The 20,237-nt window shown below is 50.3% G+C and overlaps 1 protein-coding gene across 1 annotated transcript; it reads left to right on the top strand.

Annotated features, from left to right (window-relative positions):
- The first annotated feature begins 11,291 nt into the window (after positions 1-11,291).
- Positions 11,292-16,986, top strand: LOC125089854 (cytochrome P450 2A13-like). The gene is made up of 9 exons (XM_047712332.1): positions 11,292-11,504; positions 11,782-11,944; positions 12,445-12,594; positions 12,829-12,989; positions 13,677-13,853; positions 14,328-14,469; positions 14,859-15,046; positions 15,709-15,850; positions 16,379-16,986. Exons 1-9 carry the CDS (start codon positions 11,325-11,327, stop codon positions 16,558-16,560), a joined length of 1,485 nt encoding a protein of 494 aa, XP_047568288.1. The 5' UTR covers positions 11,292-11,324; the 3' UTR covers positions 16,561-16,986.
- Positions 16,987-20,237: the final 3,251 nt, after the last annotated feature.

Below are 20,237 nucleotides of genomic sequence, written 5' to 3'. Positions count from 1 at the left end.
GTGGCTGGAGTTTCTTCCCTCCACTTCAAGGATCTGAGCATCGGTGAGCCCTCCCAACGGAAGACTCCTGTGCAAAACAGACTCATTGAAGGAGAGAGAATGACCACCTCATTGCTCCCAAGGGGTGAGCTATCAAGACTCTTTAATCACTGAAATAAATTACAAACCTAATGACACCTAATTACAAACTTCCCTTTCCCATTTTGGCCAAGAGAGGAGGAGTGGAAGGGTTACTTCCTCTTCCTCTAGATCTACATCATCCAGCAGGATTGGCATTAGCCATATGTGACAAGTGAGCATTTGGAATGAAGCTGGTGAGAGGAAATCACAATTGATGAGTGAGTGTTGCTACCTTGCTGTTAACTCCAGCCCATGGTTTCATTAGGGTTCACTCTGAGAAAGACAAATACTGCATGATCTCACTTACCTATAGAATCTAAAAGAGCCGAACTTATAAAAACCCATGTTAGATTGGTGATTCCAGAGGCTGGGGGCTGGGGGAAATGGGGAGATGTTGGTGAGAAGGTACAAACTTCCCATTATGAGACAAGAAAGTTCTGCAGATCCAGGGACAGCATGGTGACTACACGTAACAGTACATTATATTACATACTTAAAAACTGATAAGAAAATAAATCTTGAATGTTCCCACCATCAAAGAAAATAGTGATTATATGAGGCAATGTGTTAACTAGCCCTCTCCTGGTAATCATTTTGCAATATATACATGCACTGAATCATCACATTGGTTTTTTTTGTTTTGTTTTGTTTTTGTTTTTTTAAAGATTTTATTTATTTATTTGACAGACAGAGATCACAAGTAGGCAGAGAGGCAGGCAGAGAGAGAGGAGGAAGCAGGCTCCCTGCTGAGCAGACCACCTGATGTGGGGCTTGATCCCAGGACCCTGAGATCATGACCTTAGCCGAAGGCAGAGGCTTAACCCACTGAGCCACCCAGGCACCTCCCAAATCATCACATTGTACACCCCACTGCACGTCACAGCACTACACATCAATTGTAAATGAAGCTGTGAAAGAAAAGAAATCCAACTTCAGATGAGCTTTGACTATTACGAAGCAGCCTGTTACAAGATGCCGGGTAACAAGATTTTGGGCAAAGGGAACAGTAAACGTAATTGTGTACTTACATATGTGCATTCAGGAAGGTCTGGAAGGGAGTTAACCTAAATGGAAAGTCTTATTTCTATGAGAGTGGATTTGGGGTTGCACTGCTTACCCATCTGTGGGTAACAAAGCACAACACTTCATTCAACAATGAGCATTTATGGGACTTCGGTTTCTGAGGGTTAGCTGGGGGGTTTGCCAGTCTGGGTTCAGCTTGGTGAAGCGGCTCCCCTCCCCGTGGCCATCCTCCTCCTCATGTCCACTGGCCCCAACCCAGCCCTGTTCTCATGGTCATGGCAGAGGTGTAGTGTACAAGTGCCTTTCGTGTCTTTGATCTCTTCACATCCATGACTCAAAGCAAGTCACTGGGCCATGGCCAAGATCAAGATGTGAAGACACACAATCCATCCACTGGGATGTGGAGAAGGAGTAAATGTTTCTGAAGGATAATGTACTCTGGGTCTTACTTTTTTCTTTAGCCTTTTCTGTGTTGTCTAAATTATTTTAGTAAGCAGTGTGTATCACTTTAACATCGGGGGGAAAAAAGTAATAAAGCCATTCAATTTAAAACAAAAGAGAAGGGGCGCCTGGGTGGCTCAGTGGGTTAAAGCCTCTGCCTTCGGCTCAGGTCATGATCTCAGGGTCCTGGGATCAAGCCCCGCATCAGGCTATCTGCTCAGCAGGGAGCCTGCTTCCTCCTCTCTCTCTGCCTGCCTCTCTGCCTACTTGTGATCTCTGTCTGTCAAATAAATAAATAAAATCTTTCAAAAAAATTAAAAAATAAAACAAAAGAGAAGAGGAACATCTGGGGCTCAGTCGGTGGAGTCACCAACTCTTGACTTCGGCTTAGATCTTGATCTGCGGCTTGTGGGATCAAGCCCTGCTAGGCCTGCAGCTTGCTTGGGATTCTCTTTATCCCCCACTGCCCTTAACCACCTTGTGCACATGCTCTCTCTCTCTCTCTCTAAAAAAATAGAAATTTAATAAAAATTTAAAAAATAAATAAGTAAAAGAGAACAGAGCTTTCCAACTACTTATGTATATTTATTATGGTCTAGTTTTTGAAATTTTTTAATTCTTTAAGACTCTATCTATTTATTCATGAGAGGCAGAGAGAGAGAGAGAGCCAGAGGGAGAAGCAGGGTCCCTGCAGAGCAGGGAGCCCAACATGGAACTCAATCCCAGGACCCTGGGATCATGACCTGAGCCAAAGGTAGAAGCTTAACCGACTGAGCCCCCCAGGTGCCCTATTGTCTAGTTTTTATTTTATTTTTTTCTCCTTTTTTAAAAAAAGATTTTATTTATTTATTTGACAGACAGAGATCACAAGCAGGCAGAGAGGCAGGCAGAGAGAGATGGGGGTGGAAAGCGGGGCTCAATCCCAGAACACTGGGATCATGACCTGAGTCGAAGGCAGAGGCTTTAATCCACTGAGCCACCCAGGCGCCCCTATTGTCTAGTTTTTAAATGGTTACTTTTTTTGGTAAAACTTTTGTATGAGTTACTTAAGCCTGCCATAATGCATTATAAACCTCTGTCGTAGCTTCACCAGCTGCCTGCAACCTGTGGGGTTCCCTGGCCTGTTAGCCACATCACCCCGATCTACGCCTGTTTTCTCCTTGCCTCCTCCTCTGTGTCTCTGTCTTCAATTCTGTCTGTCTCATCCCTTTCTCTGCCTTTCTATTATAAAGAAACTCGTCATTGGATTTATGGCCCACTCAAATAATCCACAATGTTCTCCTCATTTCAAGATCCTTAAATTAATTACACCCACAATGTCCTTCTTCCAAACAAGGCAACAATCACAAGATCTGGGTATCAGAACACAGATGTATCTTTTGAGGGTCACCATTCAACCGGCTACACCTATCATATGTACTAATGATGATAAACTATACAACCACTGTTTCAAGAAAATGAACATTTGCCACTGCACCTAGGAAATAAAACATTAAAACTTTAGGGTGCCTGGGTGGCTCAGTGGGTTAAAGCCTCTGTCTTTGGCTCAGATCATGATCCCAGGGTCTTGGGATCGAGACCCACATCGGGCTCAGCAGGGAGCCTGCTTCCCCTCTCTCTCTCTCTGCCTGCCTCTCTACCTACTTGTGATCTCTGTCTGTCAAATAAATAAATAAAATCTTTAAAAAAAAACACTAAAACTTTAGAAATCCACTCTGTCCCTTTGTAATCATTTCTCTTGCATCTCCTGAGAAACAGCTTCCATTCTGAATTTTCTACTTATCATTCTCTTGCTCTTCTTTATAGTTTTCCCATATTTGTAGCCTTAGTAATTTAAGCTTTATGTGAACAGATTTCACTCGAACCAGCCTGTTCTTATTCCTCTTAATGTTTCCAACACCTGCCCGGTAGACTATTGTGTAGTGGTTAAGAGATCTAGCTCCATGCTCAGACATACCTCAATTCCAGTCTTGGCTCTGCAACGTCTGAGTTGGTGACCTCAACACCTTCACTTGAAAGCTGTAGATAATAATATAGCCTATCTCACAGAGCTGTTCCTAGAACTAAGCAAGGGTCTTGTATGCAGACCACTTAGCATACTTCTTGGCACATGGCATTCCATGATCATTAGCTAAAATAATAATAAATACAGCCATTATTATCTGCTGGTTCGTTACAAGATGCCATTTATTTTCTTTCTGCTTCCATGTCCCTTTCCCCAAATAGATTCCTGAGCAGAATGCCCTTGACCAAAATTCCTGGATACATTCAGAATGTAAATTGCATAGAGTCAGATGCTGGACTATTTGGCTGATTGCTATATCCTCAACACCTGACCCGGTGGCCGGCACATAGTAGGTATTCTATTAACATCTGTGTAAAAATAAACCGTGTCTCTAAATTCTCTATTTCCTAATCTCATTCAAAATAAGCTCTCCCCTCAAGAGCACAGCTTTCCCTAAAACACTCTCTCCAATGAAGAGGACACATTTGACTACCTCCTTTGAGTCTCACAGTCAGAAGGTAGGTCAATACCGCTTGCTTCTGAATACCACTTGACATCTGGAGCACAGACATAATAGGTGCTTTTAAACTGTCTCAGCTAAATTCCAACATTATGGGCATCCCCAAGTCAATCTCCATCAACTGTCTTTCTCTTGAGTATGATTATATATACCTATATTTTAATATGCCTAGTTATTTTGGATTTTGTCCTGGATATGACAAGTAACATATTGCAAAGACTCTGGATTCTGTAATGTTCTACTGAAGAATATCAATTTGTCTTGTTCTGTTTGTTTCAGGGAGCTGTTAACTTGGCTGAACTCAAATGCACAGCTCTGAAATCTTTCAGTGTTGTAGACTTACATAGCACCACATGGAGTTTCCTAGCACTTAAGTACTTCAGCAACAGGTGAGAAAATGGGACAGAGTTTATACAGAGATTTGGGACTTCCCCACTCTGGCTCTCACCTTTTGGAGACCCTATCACAGCTACCACCACACACTGTAATCACCCTGCTCTTTGTCCTGTGTTTCCTCACTCTGAAAATTTACAAAGTTTCTGCTTGGGTTTCAGCCATCCTCAAGGCATCGTCTCCACCCACCTTCAGGCCAAAAGATTCAATAACAGGAAACTCCCTTCTGACCTCCTTCAGTATCTACCTGCTTTGACCCACTCTCCAGTGATGTCAGGGAATCAGGTTTTTGTTTTGTTTTTAAGATTTTATTCTGAGTCAGGGGCGCCTGGGTGGCTCAGTGGGTTAAGCCGCTGCCTTCGGCTCAGGTCATGATCCCAGGTCCTGGGTTCGAGCCCCACATCGGGCTTTCTGCTCAGCAGGGAGCCTGCTTCCTCCTCTCTCTCTGCCTGCCTCTCTGCTTACTTGTGATTTCTCTCTGTCAGATAAATAAATAAAATCTTTAAAAAAAAAAGATTTTATTCTGAGTCGATAGCTGTTAATTTTCAGGATGCTTGATCCGGTAGGAGCTACTCAACCATTATCAGAATCAAAAACTCCCCAGAGTACTTCAGGAGTAGGACTCTCCACCCTCTCATAAAATCCTTCCTTTTTGGAGTCTTTCTCCTTTGTCTCTGTCTTCTGACAAACGTTTTCCCTCCCTTTCCTCCAAGACCTGCCCTGCTCCTGCAAGAAGGCACACCTGTGGGCATGCACTATCCCAAGAACCAGACAGAAAGAACCTTGACTTTCTTCTGTTCCTTGGCCTTCCCCTCCTGCCACTCACCCTGATCCTTGCTGTCATGTGAAACCTGAACACCAACACTTCACTCTGGCCAAACCCCTTGTTCTGCTCACTCCGCTTCACTGAGGTGACACAGCTTGGCCAGGTCTTTGGTTTAATGTTCCAAAGAATGCAAACATAACAGAAGGTCAAACATCCCTCCCATGGAGAGACCTGTTTTATTTTTATTTCCTTTATCACAACCGGAATCTTCTGTTCTAGGCTTACAAGAACCACAGGATTATCAGGAACAGTTTTCTGATGTCTCATAAAGAGAAGGGAGGACTTGGCCACCCAGCATGGTGGTTAAGAGCATGAAATCTAGAGTCAACAACACGAGGCCAGGCCCAGGTTCCACCCTGATCAGCCGTGGAGCCCAAAACAACTCACTCTCCCCTCTTTGGGCCTTGCTTCACACATCTGCAACTGGGGACGGTCAACCCGACCTCACCGGCTTGCTGTGAGGATTTTAGCAAGATCATGCCTGTAAAAACTTCACACAGTAACATCATGAGCTCACTGAATGCTACCATTGTCAGCAGTGCTAGTGTTTAAATCTGAACCAAGAAGGCTTACCTAAGATTCTCACCTGGGAAGGATTTGGAATTAATTACAGGTGGTTGGTTTCTCAACTCTGGGAATGTACTAAATGCCATGAGCTGTTTGCATTAAAAGGGGTAATTTTAAAAAAAGTTTTTATTTATTTATTTGACAAAGAGAGAGAGAGAGTGACAGCAAGAGAAAGAACACAGCAGGGGGAGTGGGAGAGGGAGAAGCAGGCTTCCTGCTGAGCAGGGAGCCTGATGCAGGGCTCCATCCCAAGACCCTGGGATCATGACCTGAGCTGAAGGCAGACTCTTTACCGACTGAGCTACCCAGGTGCCCCTAAAAGGGGTAATTTTTAAAGAAGTATTTCTTGATTTGTTTTTTTTAAATTTATGTATTTATTTCTTTGAGCTCCACACCAAACATGGGGCTTGAAATCACAACCCCAAGATCAGAACTTGCATGCTCTCCTGATGGAGCCAGCCAGCTGCCCCTTCACATCAACTAAAAAACAAAACAAACATTCTCATTTCGGAGAGGTCATAGATTTCAGCCACGCTTGCGGGCATGAGCCAGGTTTGTGGAGAGTTTCGGGTCAGGCGAGGAGGTGGAGGACAGCAAGCTGATTGATGAGGTTGGCACAGTGAACAGGGGCCTGGCCTGTGAGGCTCTCTCTGCCCTGCCCTCCGCTCCTCCCCCACCTGTGAACTTATCCTGCGAGACCCAGTTCCAACAACAATGACTCTAGGATGCCCTCCCAGCCCTCAGCCCCGAGTACTACACTATGACACATAATTACTAATGAGCATTCGTGGGGTCCTTGAGGACTTTGGTTGATCCGGGTCTGCTGTCCCGCTGGTCGGAGAAATCCCTAGAAGCAGGGACTGTGCCCAGTTCCCAACGTGTCCAAAGTGGAACTCATTATCTCCTTCCTCAAACCTGCTTCTGATCTGTGTCCCCAAACCGATAAATGACACCGCCATCTACCCCACACTGGGCTCCTCCCTCGCCTTGCCCCACACAGCCAGCACATAACCAGGTAAGAACTGGTTCTTCCTTCTGTCCCTTTCTCCAACCCATGCCTCCTCTCCATGCTCATGGCCCCGTCCTCTGTCCCCTGGAGCCTATGGAAGCCACTTCCGTGGCTCTGGACCTGTAGTCTCCTCTTCCCCATAAATCTCAGCAAGCTCTCCGAAACACAAATCTGGCCGGCTTGTTCCCCTGCCTAAGACCCTCTGGGGCTCCCCATCATCCTAGGACAGAGTCCACACTCCCCGCCCGGTCGCACAAGGTCCAGCAGGTCTGACTCCTGCTGATGGCTTCAGCCTCATCAGTGCACACGGCCTGGATCCTTCCACCCTCAGGATACCTGACCACGCTCCACTGTCTTGGCACTCAGGTTCCTCTGCCCACAAGTCTCCCTCCCCACTGTCCCCATCCTGCCTTGGAAAAACCCCTACGTGGCCCTCTAGTGGCTCAGCGTGAACTGACAAGCGTGAAGCAGGGGCTATTTCTGGGCCCCCCGCAGACACCTGCGCCTCTCTCCCGGCTCCCCCAGCCCAGCCCTCTGCCTGCGCCTTCTCACCCCAGCCCTGTGCCGGCTTCAGGAGGGCAGGGCTCAGGGTCACCCCTGTGTCCTCAGCATCCCTCAGCAAGGCTGGGACGGAGTGGCGGGGTGACAGCGCTGGGAGGATGACTGTCTTAAATGTGCTGAGTGGCTTAGGAGGCTGGGGGCGCTGTGGGAGGGAATTCTCTGAATGGACGTTTGCCTTGATCCGATAGGAGCTGACCCACCTCAGAATGCTCTCAGGACACACCTGTCCCATGCAGCCCTTTTCTGCCTGCTGTGACCCTTGAAAGCCCAGGGACACCACACCCTGACAAATAGGGAATTACTCGTGTTTTTAAGACGGGAAGTGGAGAGCTGGGCCAGGGCTGCATCTGAGCGCAGACAGACAGGCACCAGCAGATCGCAGCCACGTGTACACAGCGTGGCCCACGTGCCTACACACTACGCCAGCACACACACACACACACACAAAATATCTATCCACACAGCCATACCCAGTCACCAGCAGGACCTGCAAACAGATACGTGTGGATGCACAGTCAGATGTCAGGGCGGACACATGGACACTCACGTAGACGTCCTCCCACAGGCGTACTCCAAACCATGTACTCGGTTGCCCACAGACACAGACAGGGCCGTGCATTTGAGCACACCGGCCTGCGCACACCCACCCCCTTTCGTGGGCTCACACAGAGGGACATGTCTGGACACAAACAAGTATGGAGACCTGCTTACGCACAAACACTCCACAGACGGGAGTGTCATAAATCCATTTATCCACATGGACACGCCGACACGTACACGTGCTCTGATGTGCAGAGATCCCAAGCATGTGCCCGGAATGACACATAGACAGACGTATAAATAAGAAGATACACAACAGAGGCATCTAGGAAAACCCACTGCACACTCTGGCAGGAACAGAAAGACCCAGGAGCACACAAGAGAGCAGGAGGGCAGGCGGACTTGCAGGGAAGACAAAGAATAAAGAATAAGACAGTCAGATGCAAGGGGAGACACAGCTGATGGGCAAAGTGCTCTGGGGAGGAGAGGCAGACAGCCTGCGGGTCTATCCCTGATCCACCTTCCCCACCCACTGCCTACTCCACCGTCCCTCCAGAAGCCCGCCCCCAAGGTCCATGTCCCATTCTCAACTCCAGGGGGGGAAGGCTCAGCTGTGCCAAAGAAGGAAGGGCAGGTGGGGTGCCTGGGTGGCTCAGTGGGTTAAGCCTCTGCCTTAGGCTCGGGTCATGATCTAAGGGTCCTGGGATTGAGCCCCACATCGGGCTCTCTGCTCAGCAGGGAGCCTGCTCCCCCCCCCCCCCCCGTCTACTTGTGATCTCTCTATCAAATAAATAAAATCTTTTAAAAAAAAAAAAGAAGAAGAAGAAGAAGGGCAGGCAGGTTCCCACAAGGCTTTCTCTCCTTTCCTCCTTTCCCAAAGAAAAGTATTCAAAACTTGAGACCAGAGAATGTAAAATCCAGAACAGGATGTAGAGAACCCCATAGTCAAGTCCTTCTTCCTGAGGATTAAATAGGAACAGCTACTATTTGTTGACACTTTAAACCCATGAACCCACTGATCCTCCCATAATAAGCTAAGAAATAGCTCCTGTTAGCATTGGGACCAGGAGGCTCAGAGAAGTGAGGTGACCTGTTCAAGGTACCACAACAAAGAAGGGACAAAGGATTCCAATCCATGCCATAATCTGGCTCTTAATTGCTACGCAGGCTGGTCCTTAGGATTAGGGGCATTGATGGGTGCCACGCTTGTGCTAATATTCTAGCCCTCCTTTTCCCCCATTAAAACCAACAAGCATTCCTGGCCAAAGGACACAAACAAAACAAAAACCAGCTAACAACTCTCCTATCTCTGCCTTGCTCTCTGCTCTTTGTTCCCTTCCCAAAGGAATCCAGCTTAGAGGTCTAGAATCCTTGGAGCAACATGCCCATCCTGAGAGTGCCAACCTCTCCCACCTGCACTCGTCCTAAGTCAGAGTTGGCATCTGAGTGGATGGGGGCAGGTTTCCAACCATCAGATGCTGCCTCGTGCCCATCGAGGCCCCGATCAGGCCCACGGGAGACCAGTCCAGCTCCCACATGATGTTCATGTCAGAGCCGGCTGGGACCAACCTCTGAGCCACACAGCGTCAGCCCCAGTGGCCACCGGGGCCTGCTCGCAGACCCTCCTGCAGCCAGAAGTGGCTCTGTGAGTGTTCTCCTGGTCCACTTGCTTTCAATTCCAGCGTCCAGCGGGGGCGAGCCGATGCCAACGGCAGAAGCTGCTAGCGTATCACTGTGTCCAACGCCAATGCCAATCCCACACCACTCCTTGCTAAACTTGGGCTCCACTTGGCCCTCAGGATGGTCTAGGTCGGTCAGTGGAGGCAGGAGAGGACAGGGTTCAAGTCCCAGCTTCCTACCCGCTACCTGTGTGACCTCGAGCAAGTGGCCGTGGGGAGACCTGCTCTTCTGAACAGCGAAAGGGGTGTGCTGTGAGAGAGCCCCGTGCTAGAGGGGTTCCGTGGGGTCACATTCATGCACTGGCTCTTCAGTTAGGGCTCACCAAAGCCTAGTGCCCCACTGTTAAGGAAGAAGGTGACTGAGGGAAGGACAACAGGGCCACCATCTTTCCTCTCTCTCACTGTCAGCCTCCAGGGCCTGGCTCTCCCCCCACTCAGGAGTCTCTCCAAACCTCTCCCTGCCATGGCTCGCTCGTGCTGCCAGCAGCCCTGCCGAGCCCAGAGTCACCCCAAAGGGACCTCCCACGCCCTCACACTCTGCCTCCTCTTCTCGAGTGTCCCCTTTCCACTGGTGGGAAACCCAGCCCCAGAACGGGGGCGCAAGCGTGTGGAGCAGGAGATGCAGGAGCCCCTGCCCCCCTGTTCTCTGTCCTCAGTACTCTCACACACCAGACGGGGACCAATGGTAGCACTTCTACCAACAGCAACAATGGAAATGGTGAAGACCCCCCTAGGGGTCTGGGTAGGACTGGCGAGGCTCTCTGTCAGTTACAGCCCTTGAGACACTCGGGACTTCTTGGCACCATATGGGTGGATGTCTTTACTGTTTCCAAGTCCTGCCCAGGGCCTCTGGCACGGAGACCACAAGTTACCCTTCCTTCCTAAGAAAGGTTCCCCTTAAATGTGGCTCTGGACTTCTACCCCTTTCCCAACCACAGAGGGGCAGTGACACCGATCCTGACCTTGCTTTCAGGTCCCCGTGGGGATTCTGGGCACCAGAGGTGACACTGTGCCCAACGCAAAGGTAAGTCAAAGCCTGGGCAGGTGCTGACTCTTTGATCCTGCTGTCCCGTATACTTCTTCTGGGAACCCCGCATCACAGCTAGGGGTCCTCCCTTACCCCAAGACCCCCAAGTCAACTCCCTGGGATCTCACCTCCCAAGACCTTTAACTGTACATCCCTCCTCTGCAAAAAAAATCCTAAATCTATGACCATACATGCTGTCCCATTCCAACATTCTTAAACCCAGATCTCTGGATTCTTTTCTCCCAGGACACCCTAATCCATAATTTTGGGGCCACTTCCCACTCTGACCTCAAGTCCAAAGCTCAGGACTCTGAATCAATATCTTCCAAATCTTAAAGTTCAGGATTTGTCTACTGCTTCAGCCAAGTCCACAGACTGGGGGTGGCCCTTCCCGGGGCCCACTCTCTGTTCATCTCACTGAGATCTCCTCTTCCTGCCTTGGTGGTTTGTCCCAAGCTCAGCTGAGTCTGGGAGTGGGGGTAGGCAGGGACTATAGCTGGGAAATGAAATGGCACAATTAACAAACAAGACCAAAGTCCACTCTTCTCTCCCAGGTCATATAAAGGCAAACCACCCCAGCCAGCACCATCTGACCGTCTCTCCCAGGGCCACCATGCTGGCCTCAGGGCTGCTCCTCGTGGCTTTGCTGGCCTGCCTCACCATCATGGTCTTGATGTCTGTCTGGAGGCAGAGGAAGCTCTGGGGGAAGCTCCCTCCAGGACCCACCCCGTTGCCCTTCATCGGGAACTACCTGCAGCTGAACACAGAGCAGATGTACAACTCTCTCATGAAGGTGTCAGGACACGGGATGGGTGCAGTGGGGTGGGGCTGGGCGCTGGCTTGATTGAGCTGGGACTGAGTAGCAGGGGATGGGCAAGGTTGGACCAGAGTCTTCAGAGAGTGGAAATGTGCTGGTTGGGCTGCAGGGTCCCAGACAAGAAAGAGCAGATCTTGGGATGTCCAGCCCCTTGAGTATCAGAACCTGGGGGCAAGGCATGCAGTAGGTGAGGGCTGGGCACAGGCCGGCTCCCAGTGGGGGCCGCAGCCTCTAAGCCCCCCACCTCCATCAGATCAGTGAGCGCTATGGCCCGGTGTTCACGGTCCACCTGGGACCCCGGCGCATCGTGGTGCTGTGTGGACACGAGGCGGTGAAGGAGGCTCTGGTAGACCAGGCTGAGGAGTTCAGCGGGCGAGGCGGGCAGGCCACCTTCGACTGGCTCTTCAAAGGCTATGGTGAGGAGCTCCGGGTGGGGGCTCGTGCCCAGGCACACCTGATGGCCTCAGTTTCCCCACTGCTCTTCTCCTGACTCACCCACCTGAGCCTGTGGCTGAGTTCTACCCCTGTTCTCCTCTGTTCCTGTCCCTGGTTATTGTGGCCTCTCCTTTGTCTTCTCCAGCTTGGCTCAGGGTGTCTGCGTCCCTGTTTCCCCCTGCTTCTCGGCCCATCTCCCCATTCTCTCCCATGGATGCCTCTTCTTCCTCTGGGTCTGGGGGGGAGCTCCTGGGATTTCTGCCTTGGAACCCTCGTCCTCTGTCCCCATGTCCTTGTCTCTCTCCAGATTCTTTCCTTCCAACCCAGTCTATCTCTCTCAGTGTTTCTCTGACCCTCACTTGTCTCTCTGTCTCCCTTACCCCCCACCCCATTCCCCAACCCACCCTTCTCTGCTTCTGCTCTCTGTCCACCTCTGTCCCCGCCCCTCTCCGCCTCACCACACCCTATGCTCCCTCCCTAGGGGTGACATTCAGCAACGGGGAGCGTGCCAAGCAGCTCAGGCGCTTCTCCATCACCACGCTGCGGGACTTTGGAATGGGCAAGCGCGGCATTGAGGAGCGCATCCAGGAGGAGGCAGGCTTCCTCATCGAGGCTCTCCGGAGCACACAGGGTGAGCGGGGCTGGGAGTGAGCGAGAAGGAGGGATACACCAGCACGATGAGGGCTTTCTCCTCAAGGAAGGGGACTGGCTTGGGGGAAGGCATCAGGGTTCCAGGCTCTGGGTCTTGTTTTGGACGTCTGAGTTCTCACTCCAGTGCCCTCCTCCAATCCTCAAGCTGGCATGAGACAGCCCAGTTGACGCTCCCCCAAATCCTGTCTCTCCCCAACCCTATCCCATTCCCCAGGCGCCTTCATCGATCCCACCTTCTTCCTGAGCCGAACAGTGTCCAATGTCATCAGCTCCATTGTCTTTGGGGACCGCTTTGACTATGAGGACAAAGAGTTCCTGTCCCTGCTGCGTATGATGCTGGGAAGCTTCCAGTTCACAGCTACCCCTATGGGGCAGGTAACCTGTCCCAGTCTTTCTCTATAACACCCCTGCTACAATCCACCAGTTGCTTTCCCATGTGTCCCATGTGGACACAGGTGTCCCAAACTCCCACCTTCCTCTAGTAGGGTACCCTCAAAACCAGCCCCCACTTTCAGACAACCCAACAGCTGCATCAGAACCCAGGACCAGTGCCCAGTACTCAGTTTCCAAAGACACCTGAATATCTCAACAGTAGCTGCTCATGGGGAGAAGATGGAGAAGAAGGAGAGGGAGAAGGAGGAGGAGAAAGGGGAGGAGGACAAAGGGACAAAAGCTCCCAATTAAGATCCCCTAACTATCTAGACAATTGTCTCAAATTTGTGAAACCACATGACTGCTTAAATACCTAGACATGTGGCCCCAACGGAACCCTGCCTGAGTATCTGAACATGTAAATGTGTTCTCCAATCCAGCCTCACCCTAACACCCGAAACCCAGATACACAGCCCAGTCCTTCTCACCTATATTCTGGGACAGGGGCCCTCAGGCTTGACTCACGTGAAAACTTACATATCTCCTCCCATCAAGCCCCATATGAATCCTAAACACCTGGACAGATGCCTTTAAACCACTTCCTTCCTTACCCCAAGAAAGATCGCGCTCCCAACAGGACCTGCCTGCGAATATCTATCCTTCCCGGCCATTCTTCTTTCCCTTCCTCAGCTCTGTGAAATGTTCCATTCAGTGATGAAACACCTGCCTGGGCCACAGCAGCAGGCGTTTAAGGAGCTGCAGGGTCTGGAGGACTTCATAGCCAAGAAGGTGGAGCAGAACCAGCGCACCCTGGACCCCAACTCCCCGCGGGACTTCATCGACTCCTTCCTCATCCGCATGCGGGAGGTACAGCCCAGCGGCCAGTGCGGCAGCCCCAGAGTCAGGCAGACGGAAACCAGCTGGGATGGGGAGACCAGGGGCCCCTTCAGATCACCCCCATCGTGACAGCCTCACAATCTCACGTGTGATACCCGGGCTGCTCCGTCTACCAGCGCTTGCCACGGGCAGGACCTGCGTGTGCACCATAAGGCAACGCTTCCGCACCGTGCACTCGCCGTCAGTGTCCCTTTCCTTCTAAAGGGTCCTCCCTTAAAACAGTGACACCAGGGCTGACACTTAAAGGGCAGGGAGGTAGCCAGGGAGAGAGTGTGGGAAGGGCATTTGGCCAGAGCCAGACGCCCAAACAAAGCCCTGGCAGAACTAGGTTCTCTCTTCCCACCCCTGGTCTGGACCTAAGAGAGGTGCGTCCAGATGGAGAGACCCCGGCAGGGCTCTGAGGGCTGAGAGGAGGGGGCCTGGCCTGAAGCCCTCTCCCTGCAGGAGCAGAACAACCCCAACACGGAGTTCTACATGAAGAACCTGGTGCTGACCACCCTGAACCTCTTCTTTGCGGGCACTGAGACGGTCAGCACCACCCTGCGGTACGGCTTCCTGCTGCTCATGAAACATCCACACGTGGAGGGTAAGGCTGCGGGGATGGGGCCCTGGCCTGGTGGCCACACCACACTTCCTCTGAGCCCACTGCAATGTCCCCACCTTTCCCAGATGCCTGGAACCTCACCCATACCCTGCCATCCAGATGCTAGGTGATATTCTGCTGAGTGTTAGTTGGGTTTCACTGGCTGTTAAAATACCAAAAATGTGTGAACTGAGCTCCCATGCCGAGCCAAATGTATGTGAGACCACATACAGGTTGAGACCAGGTGAATAAGACACTGTCCCCAACAATGTTTATGGCCAACGTCTGTCTTGAATGGTCGACGCCCACATCACACATGGATGTACATATTTGGACTACTGTCGCCACCCTGAGACCCCCAGAAACCTAAACACATTCCCCTCCTCCCACAGCCAAACTCCATGAGGAGATGGACCGGGTGATCGGCAAGAACCGTCAGCCCAAGTTTGAAGACAGGGCCAAGATGCCCTACACAGAGGCGGTGATTCACGAGATCCAAAGATTTGGAGACATAATCCCCATGGGCCTGGCCCGCAGAGTCACCAAGGACACCAAGTTTCGAGAGTTCCTCTTCCCCAAGGTACTTTCCTATCCCTGCTAGGAGGACCTCCAACCTGCTCCCTGGGATCCAGCATCCCATGCCCCTTAGAAGCTTCCCAGCCGCTGTCCCACTGCCTCAATCAAACACTTCCTCAACCACCATGTCCCTTCAACCTTCCCACTCAGAGTTTCTTGAATCCAGTAGCTCCCCCAGAGCTCTTGCCACAGGGATTATGAACCCCATGTCCCCAGACGTCCTCTCTCAAAAGACATGACTTCATTTCTAGACCTCCTCCCTCAAGGACACGAGTCTCATGTCTCCCAAACATCCCGCCTAAGAGACACAAATCCAGTGTCTTTACAACCTCCTGTCTCTGGAAGCACGAACCCCCATGTCCTCTCCACCCCCACCGTGGGAGACATGAACTGCACATCCCCCACACCTTCTGTCCTAAGAGACACAGAACCTGTGTTCTTCAAACTTCCCTTCGCCCAAGACATAAGCCCCACGTCTGCATAGCTTCCTGTCTCCGACACACCAATCTCCTGTCTCCCAAAGCTCTTCCCTCCGTGGACCCACACTCCCACGCCTCCCCTTCCTCATCACCTAGGGCACCCCAATCGTCCCTCCAACCTCCATGCATTTTCAGCACACTGTGCCCCCATTCTGCCTTATCAAATAACCCCTCTCCTCCTTCCCAGGGCACCGAAGTGTTCCCCATGCTGGGCTCCGTGCTCAGAGACCCCAAGTTCTTCTCCAACCCCCAAGACTTCCACCCAGAGCACTTCCTGGATGAGAATGGGCAGTTTAAGAAGAGTGATGCTTTTGTGCCCTTCTCCATTGGTAAGAGACCACTGTCTGCGGCTAAGCCACCGCTCCCACCAACAGGGCCGTCTTCTCCTCAGCTCCCCTCTCTAAGGGGCAGTCTGATGCCTTTCTCCAGCTTGGAAGTCCTTCTCGTGATCGACCTCAGCTGCAACCCCTATAACTACTTGAGCTTCAGCAAAAGGATAAGGATGATCACACCTGTCTCAGGGATGGGGGAAATCAAAGCCCTTAGTGAGTCACAGATTTGTCCAGAGTCATTTAAATTCTTTAGATTCCTCAGTTGGAGGTGAGAGCCAGCAGCCAGATCTGAGTGTGCACCCGGAGGGAGGGGCGTCTAAACTTCCCATTGCTACAGCTAGCTCACCCCCGTCCCATGCACAAGGGAAACTGATGCTCAGAGAGGATTAGAGAGGTCTCTGAAAGTCTCTCGGGCCAGGCTCTTCCAGCCCCTCATTCCTGGGAGAAAGCATATGGGGGAGGGTAGTGGGGCAAGGGGCAGTGAGAGCGGGTCTCACCTCCAGCCCTACTCTTCTGTGTCTTCAGGAAAGCGCTACTGTTTTGGAGAAGGCCTGGCTAGAATGGAGCTCTTTCTCTTCCTCACCAACATCTTGCAGAACTTCCGCTTCAAGTCCCCGCAGCTGCCCCAAGACATCGACGTGTCCCCCAAGCTTGTGGGCTTAGCCACCATCCCACGAAGTTACACCCTGAGCTTCCAGCCTCGCTGAACAAGGGCAGCGAGAGCGCAGGGCTGGTTGGGGGAGCAAAGCTGAGGGAGGGGCAGCGGCAGGGCTGTCGCGAGGGGCGTGGTTTGGGGGGCGGGGCTAGCGGGAGGGAGGTGGGTTAGGGAAATAGGAGGGGCAAAGAGGATGGGAGAGGAAGATGACAGGAATGGGCTCTGCCTGTTCACCTTGGTAGAGGTAGATCCTTCAGAGGTGGGATGAGAGAAGGGAAATTATTTATTGAGCAAATATTCTCTGTCCTGTCCATGCTAAACGCGTTAACACGTTCACCTCGTCTAAGGCTCACAAACCGACGCAACAGGCAACAGTGTTTATGCCCATTTTGCAGGTGACAAATCTTAACTGATGCCCAAGGAATCTACAACGACGAAAACCTCCTAATAAATGAATATAGCAAGATCACTAAACATACCCAAAGTTTTTGTTGTGTTGTTTTTTCCGTACGCTAGCAATGAACCCTAGGAAATAAAAATGAAGAACACAATACCATTTATAGTCACTCAAGAAAGCGACATAGGTAACTATAAATCTACCAACACAGGCCCAGAACTTGTATGCTGAAAGCTTCCCACCACGGAAGAAAGAAGCAAATCACTTTTAAATAGACAACCTAAAGGTGCCTGGGTGGCTCAGTGGGTTAAAGCCTCTGCCTTCCACTCAGGTCATGATTTCAGGGTCCTGGGATCCAATCCGGGCATCGGGCTCTCTGCTCAGCGGGGAGCCTGCTTCCGCCTCTCTCTCTGCCTGCCTCTCTGCCTACTTGTGATCTCTGTCTGTCAAATAAATAAATAAAAATATTTTTTAAAAAGTAAGTAAATAAATAAATAGACAACCTAAATATCCATTGATAGATGAATGGATAAAAGAGGTGTGATATATACATACAGTGGAATATTATTCAGTTATAAAAGGAAAGGAAATCCTGCCAACACGGATGAACCTTGAGAATTTTATGTTAAGTTAAATAACCCAATCAGAGAAGAACAAATAATGTATGAATCCACTTGTGGACAAATCTAAAATAGTCAAACCCATAGAAGCAGAGAGTAGAACGGCGTTTGCCAGGGGCTAGAGGAAAGGGAAGAAGGGTGGGGGTTTGCTATTCAATGTGTCTAGTTTCCACTGTGGAAGTTGAGTAAGTTCTGTCTGTAATGATATTTTCCCCTCTGGCTACTTTCAGGATTTTTCTCTGTATCACCAGTTTTAATCAATTTGATTGTGGCGTACCTTGGTGTAGTTTTCTTTTCTTTCTTTTTTTTTTTTTAAAGATTTTATTTTTGTATTTTACAGACGGAGATCACAAGTAAGCAGGGGTCGGGGGAAGCAGGCTCCCTGCTGAGCAGAGAGCCCCATGGGGGGCACAATCCCAGGACCCTGAGATCATGACCTGAGCAGAAGGCAGAGGCTTTAACCCACTGAGCCACCCAGGCGCCCCAGAGGTGTAGTTTTCTTGATATGCCTTGTGCTTGAGGCTTACAGTGAGTTTTCACACCTCCTGTTCCTATTTCGGTATAAATGGCAGAAATCCAAGTGCTCATTTCTAGTAACTGTCCTTGGCATCCCTCAGGCAATATGTTGTGGAGTCCGCCTGTTTTGTTCCTTCTTAGTTTCTCCTTTTCCCAAATTCTCCTGTCACTTTTTTCTCCCTCCGTCACATCCCATTCAGCTGGCACATCTAGATAATTGGGCTGTGCTGTCTCCTCCATGGCTTTGCATGGATACAGGTGGGAATCCCTACTCCAGGGGCTGTGGGGGCCTCCACTCCTCCAGCGTTTTCTGAGTCACTCTGTTTCAAATCCACCACTCTCTGGCCTAGCTCTTCTCTTGTCTGACCAGTTCCCCATTCTGGTTCCGTTCCCAGAGTCAGCGGCTCAGAGCTGAGTAACCAAACCACACCCTGAATGTGGTCTTGACCCTTCGACAGAATGCTATAGGAACAGGAGGTGTGAAATCACACAGCCCTCGGGAGAAGACTGGAGGGGTGAGAGTGATCTTTTTCCACCCAGGACACTCTCTGTCCCTAGAAGTAGAGGGGAAAGTTCTAGTAATAGGTGGGACAGAAGCTGGATTCAGAAAAGGAGTCGGTGGACGTGCTATCTTTTCTGCCCCAGCCTTTTGCAGGAATCTAGTTCCTTCTGGGTGTGAGTTCATTGAAGGTTGCAAGTTTCTAGAAGGGAATTCTGCTTCTTTCTCGTGCTTGCCAGGGTGGGATTGGGTATTCTAGGAGCCGGACAGGTTTGGGGACCAGCTGAAGTTCTGCTTTCCTCCCTATCCTTGCCCGTCTATCTTGCTACTCACTAAATCAGAAGACGGGCTAAGGACTTGCACATGAACGAGTTTCCCAACTGGGTAAGCTGACGGTGAGCAGAGCTGGCTGCATTGTGTCGCACTGTTGACTACTGTTGCGTCTCTGATTTAGCTGACCTAAACTGAAAGTTCCACTACCTAATAGGCATTTCATGACAGGACTATGGTAACAGGGTCTCCTTAATGTGGTCCTGGACAATATGTCTTTGCCTGGGTTTATTTGTGTGGCTTGGAATGAAGCTGTGACTCATGCTAGACTCAGAGGAAAGATTATACCTCGTAGCTGATCAGTTGTATGTCCCAACCAGGCTCTGGCTCCACAGATAGAGCACTCAGAGGAAGGACTATACCCTGTGACCTGGGGATCCTTTGGGTGGCCACTCATAAAAGAACCATCTCTAGGGAGCTAAAAAAAAAAAAAAAAAAAGAGGAGAATATAGGGAATAAGTCACTATAGGCGCCATGCGGAGGGCCACACTCCTAAGAGTGGACTGCTCTCCAGAACCTTCACTGGGTCCTGTGCTGCTGCTGCCTGGGCCTCAGTCACAGCAGAGGTCCTGATCCTCTGGGTTATAGGGGAAAACGTCCAGTGCTCCCCTTTGCACAGCAAAGAGATTAATTCAAACCTGACTTAAGCATTATAAAGTAACCACTGCCGTGTTTCTTTATCCTTTCATCCATCAATGGGTATTTATTTCTTTTATGTATTTATTTTTTTAAATAATTTATTTATTCATTTGAGAGGGAGAGACAGAGAGTGCATGAGCAGGGGGAGCAGCAGAGGCAGAGGGAGAAGCAGGCTCCTGCTGAACAGGGAGCCCGACATGGGGCTTGATCCCAGGACCCTGAGATCATGACCTGAGTGGAAAGCAGATGCTTAACCCTCTGAGCCACCCAGGCACCCTGGTAGATCTATTGTTAATATTTTGAGGAACAGCCATTCTGTTTCCCACCGGGGCAGTAAGTTGGTAATTTACCAATTTACATTCACATCAGTGGTTGCTGTTCACAGGAGGAGAATGAGGCACAAACAAGTCAGCTGAAAGAGAGAGGGAGCAGGGGACGAGCGTAGAGAAGACTGTCGCCCCGAACGACTCCTCAGTCTCATATTTACTGGATATTAGACAGTAATTTAAAAAGGAGCCAAAGAAGGCTGCACATTAACCATATCCCTTGTAGATAAACAAGAAGGAATATGAGTTAGACACTGATTATAAGTTTTATAGATAAGCAAGAAGAGAGGCAGGATATGCCTGGTCAAGCAGTATAGAATTTATAGTTGAGCAAGAACATCCAAAGGGATCATCTAATTAGCCACGGGCGATCTCTGGAGAAGGGGAGATAACAGAAAAAAG

The sequence above is a fragment of the Lutra lutra genome, chromosome 17, assembly GCF_902655055.1.
Source record: "Lutra lutra chromosome 17, mLutLut1.2, whole genome shotgun sequence".
Lineage (NCBI taxonomy): Eukaryota > Metazoa > Chordata > Mammalia > Carnivora > Mustelidae > Lutra > Lutra lutra.
The sequence above is the reverse complement of the archived record's forward strand: the minus strand, read 5'-3'. Positions and strand labels throughout refer to the sequence as shown.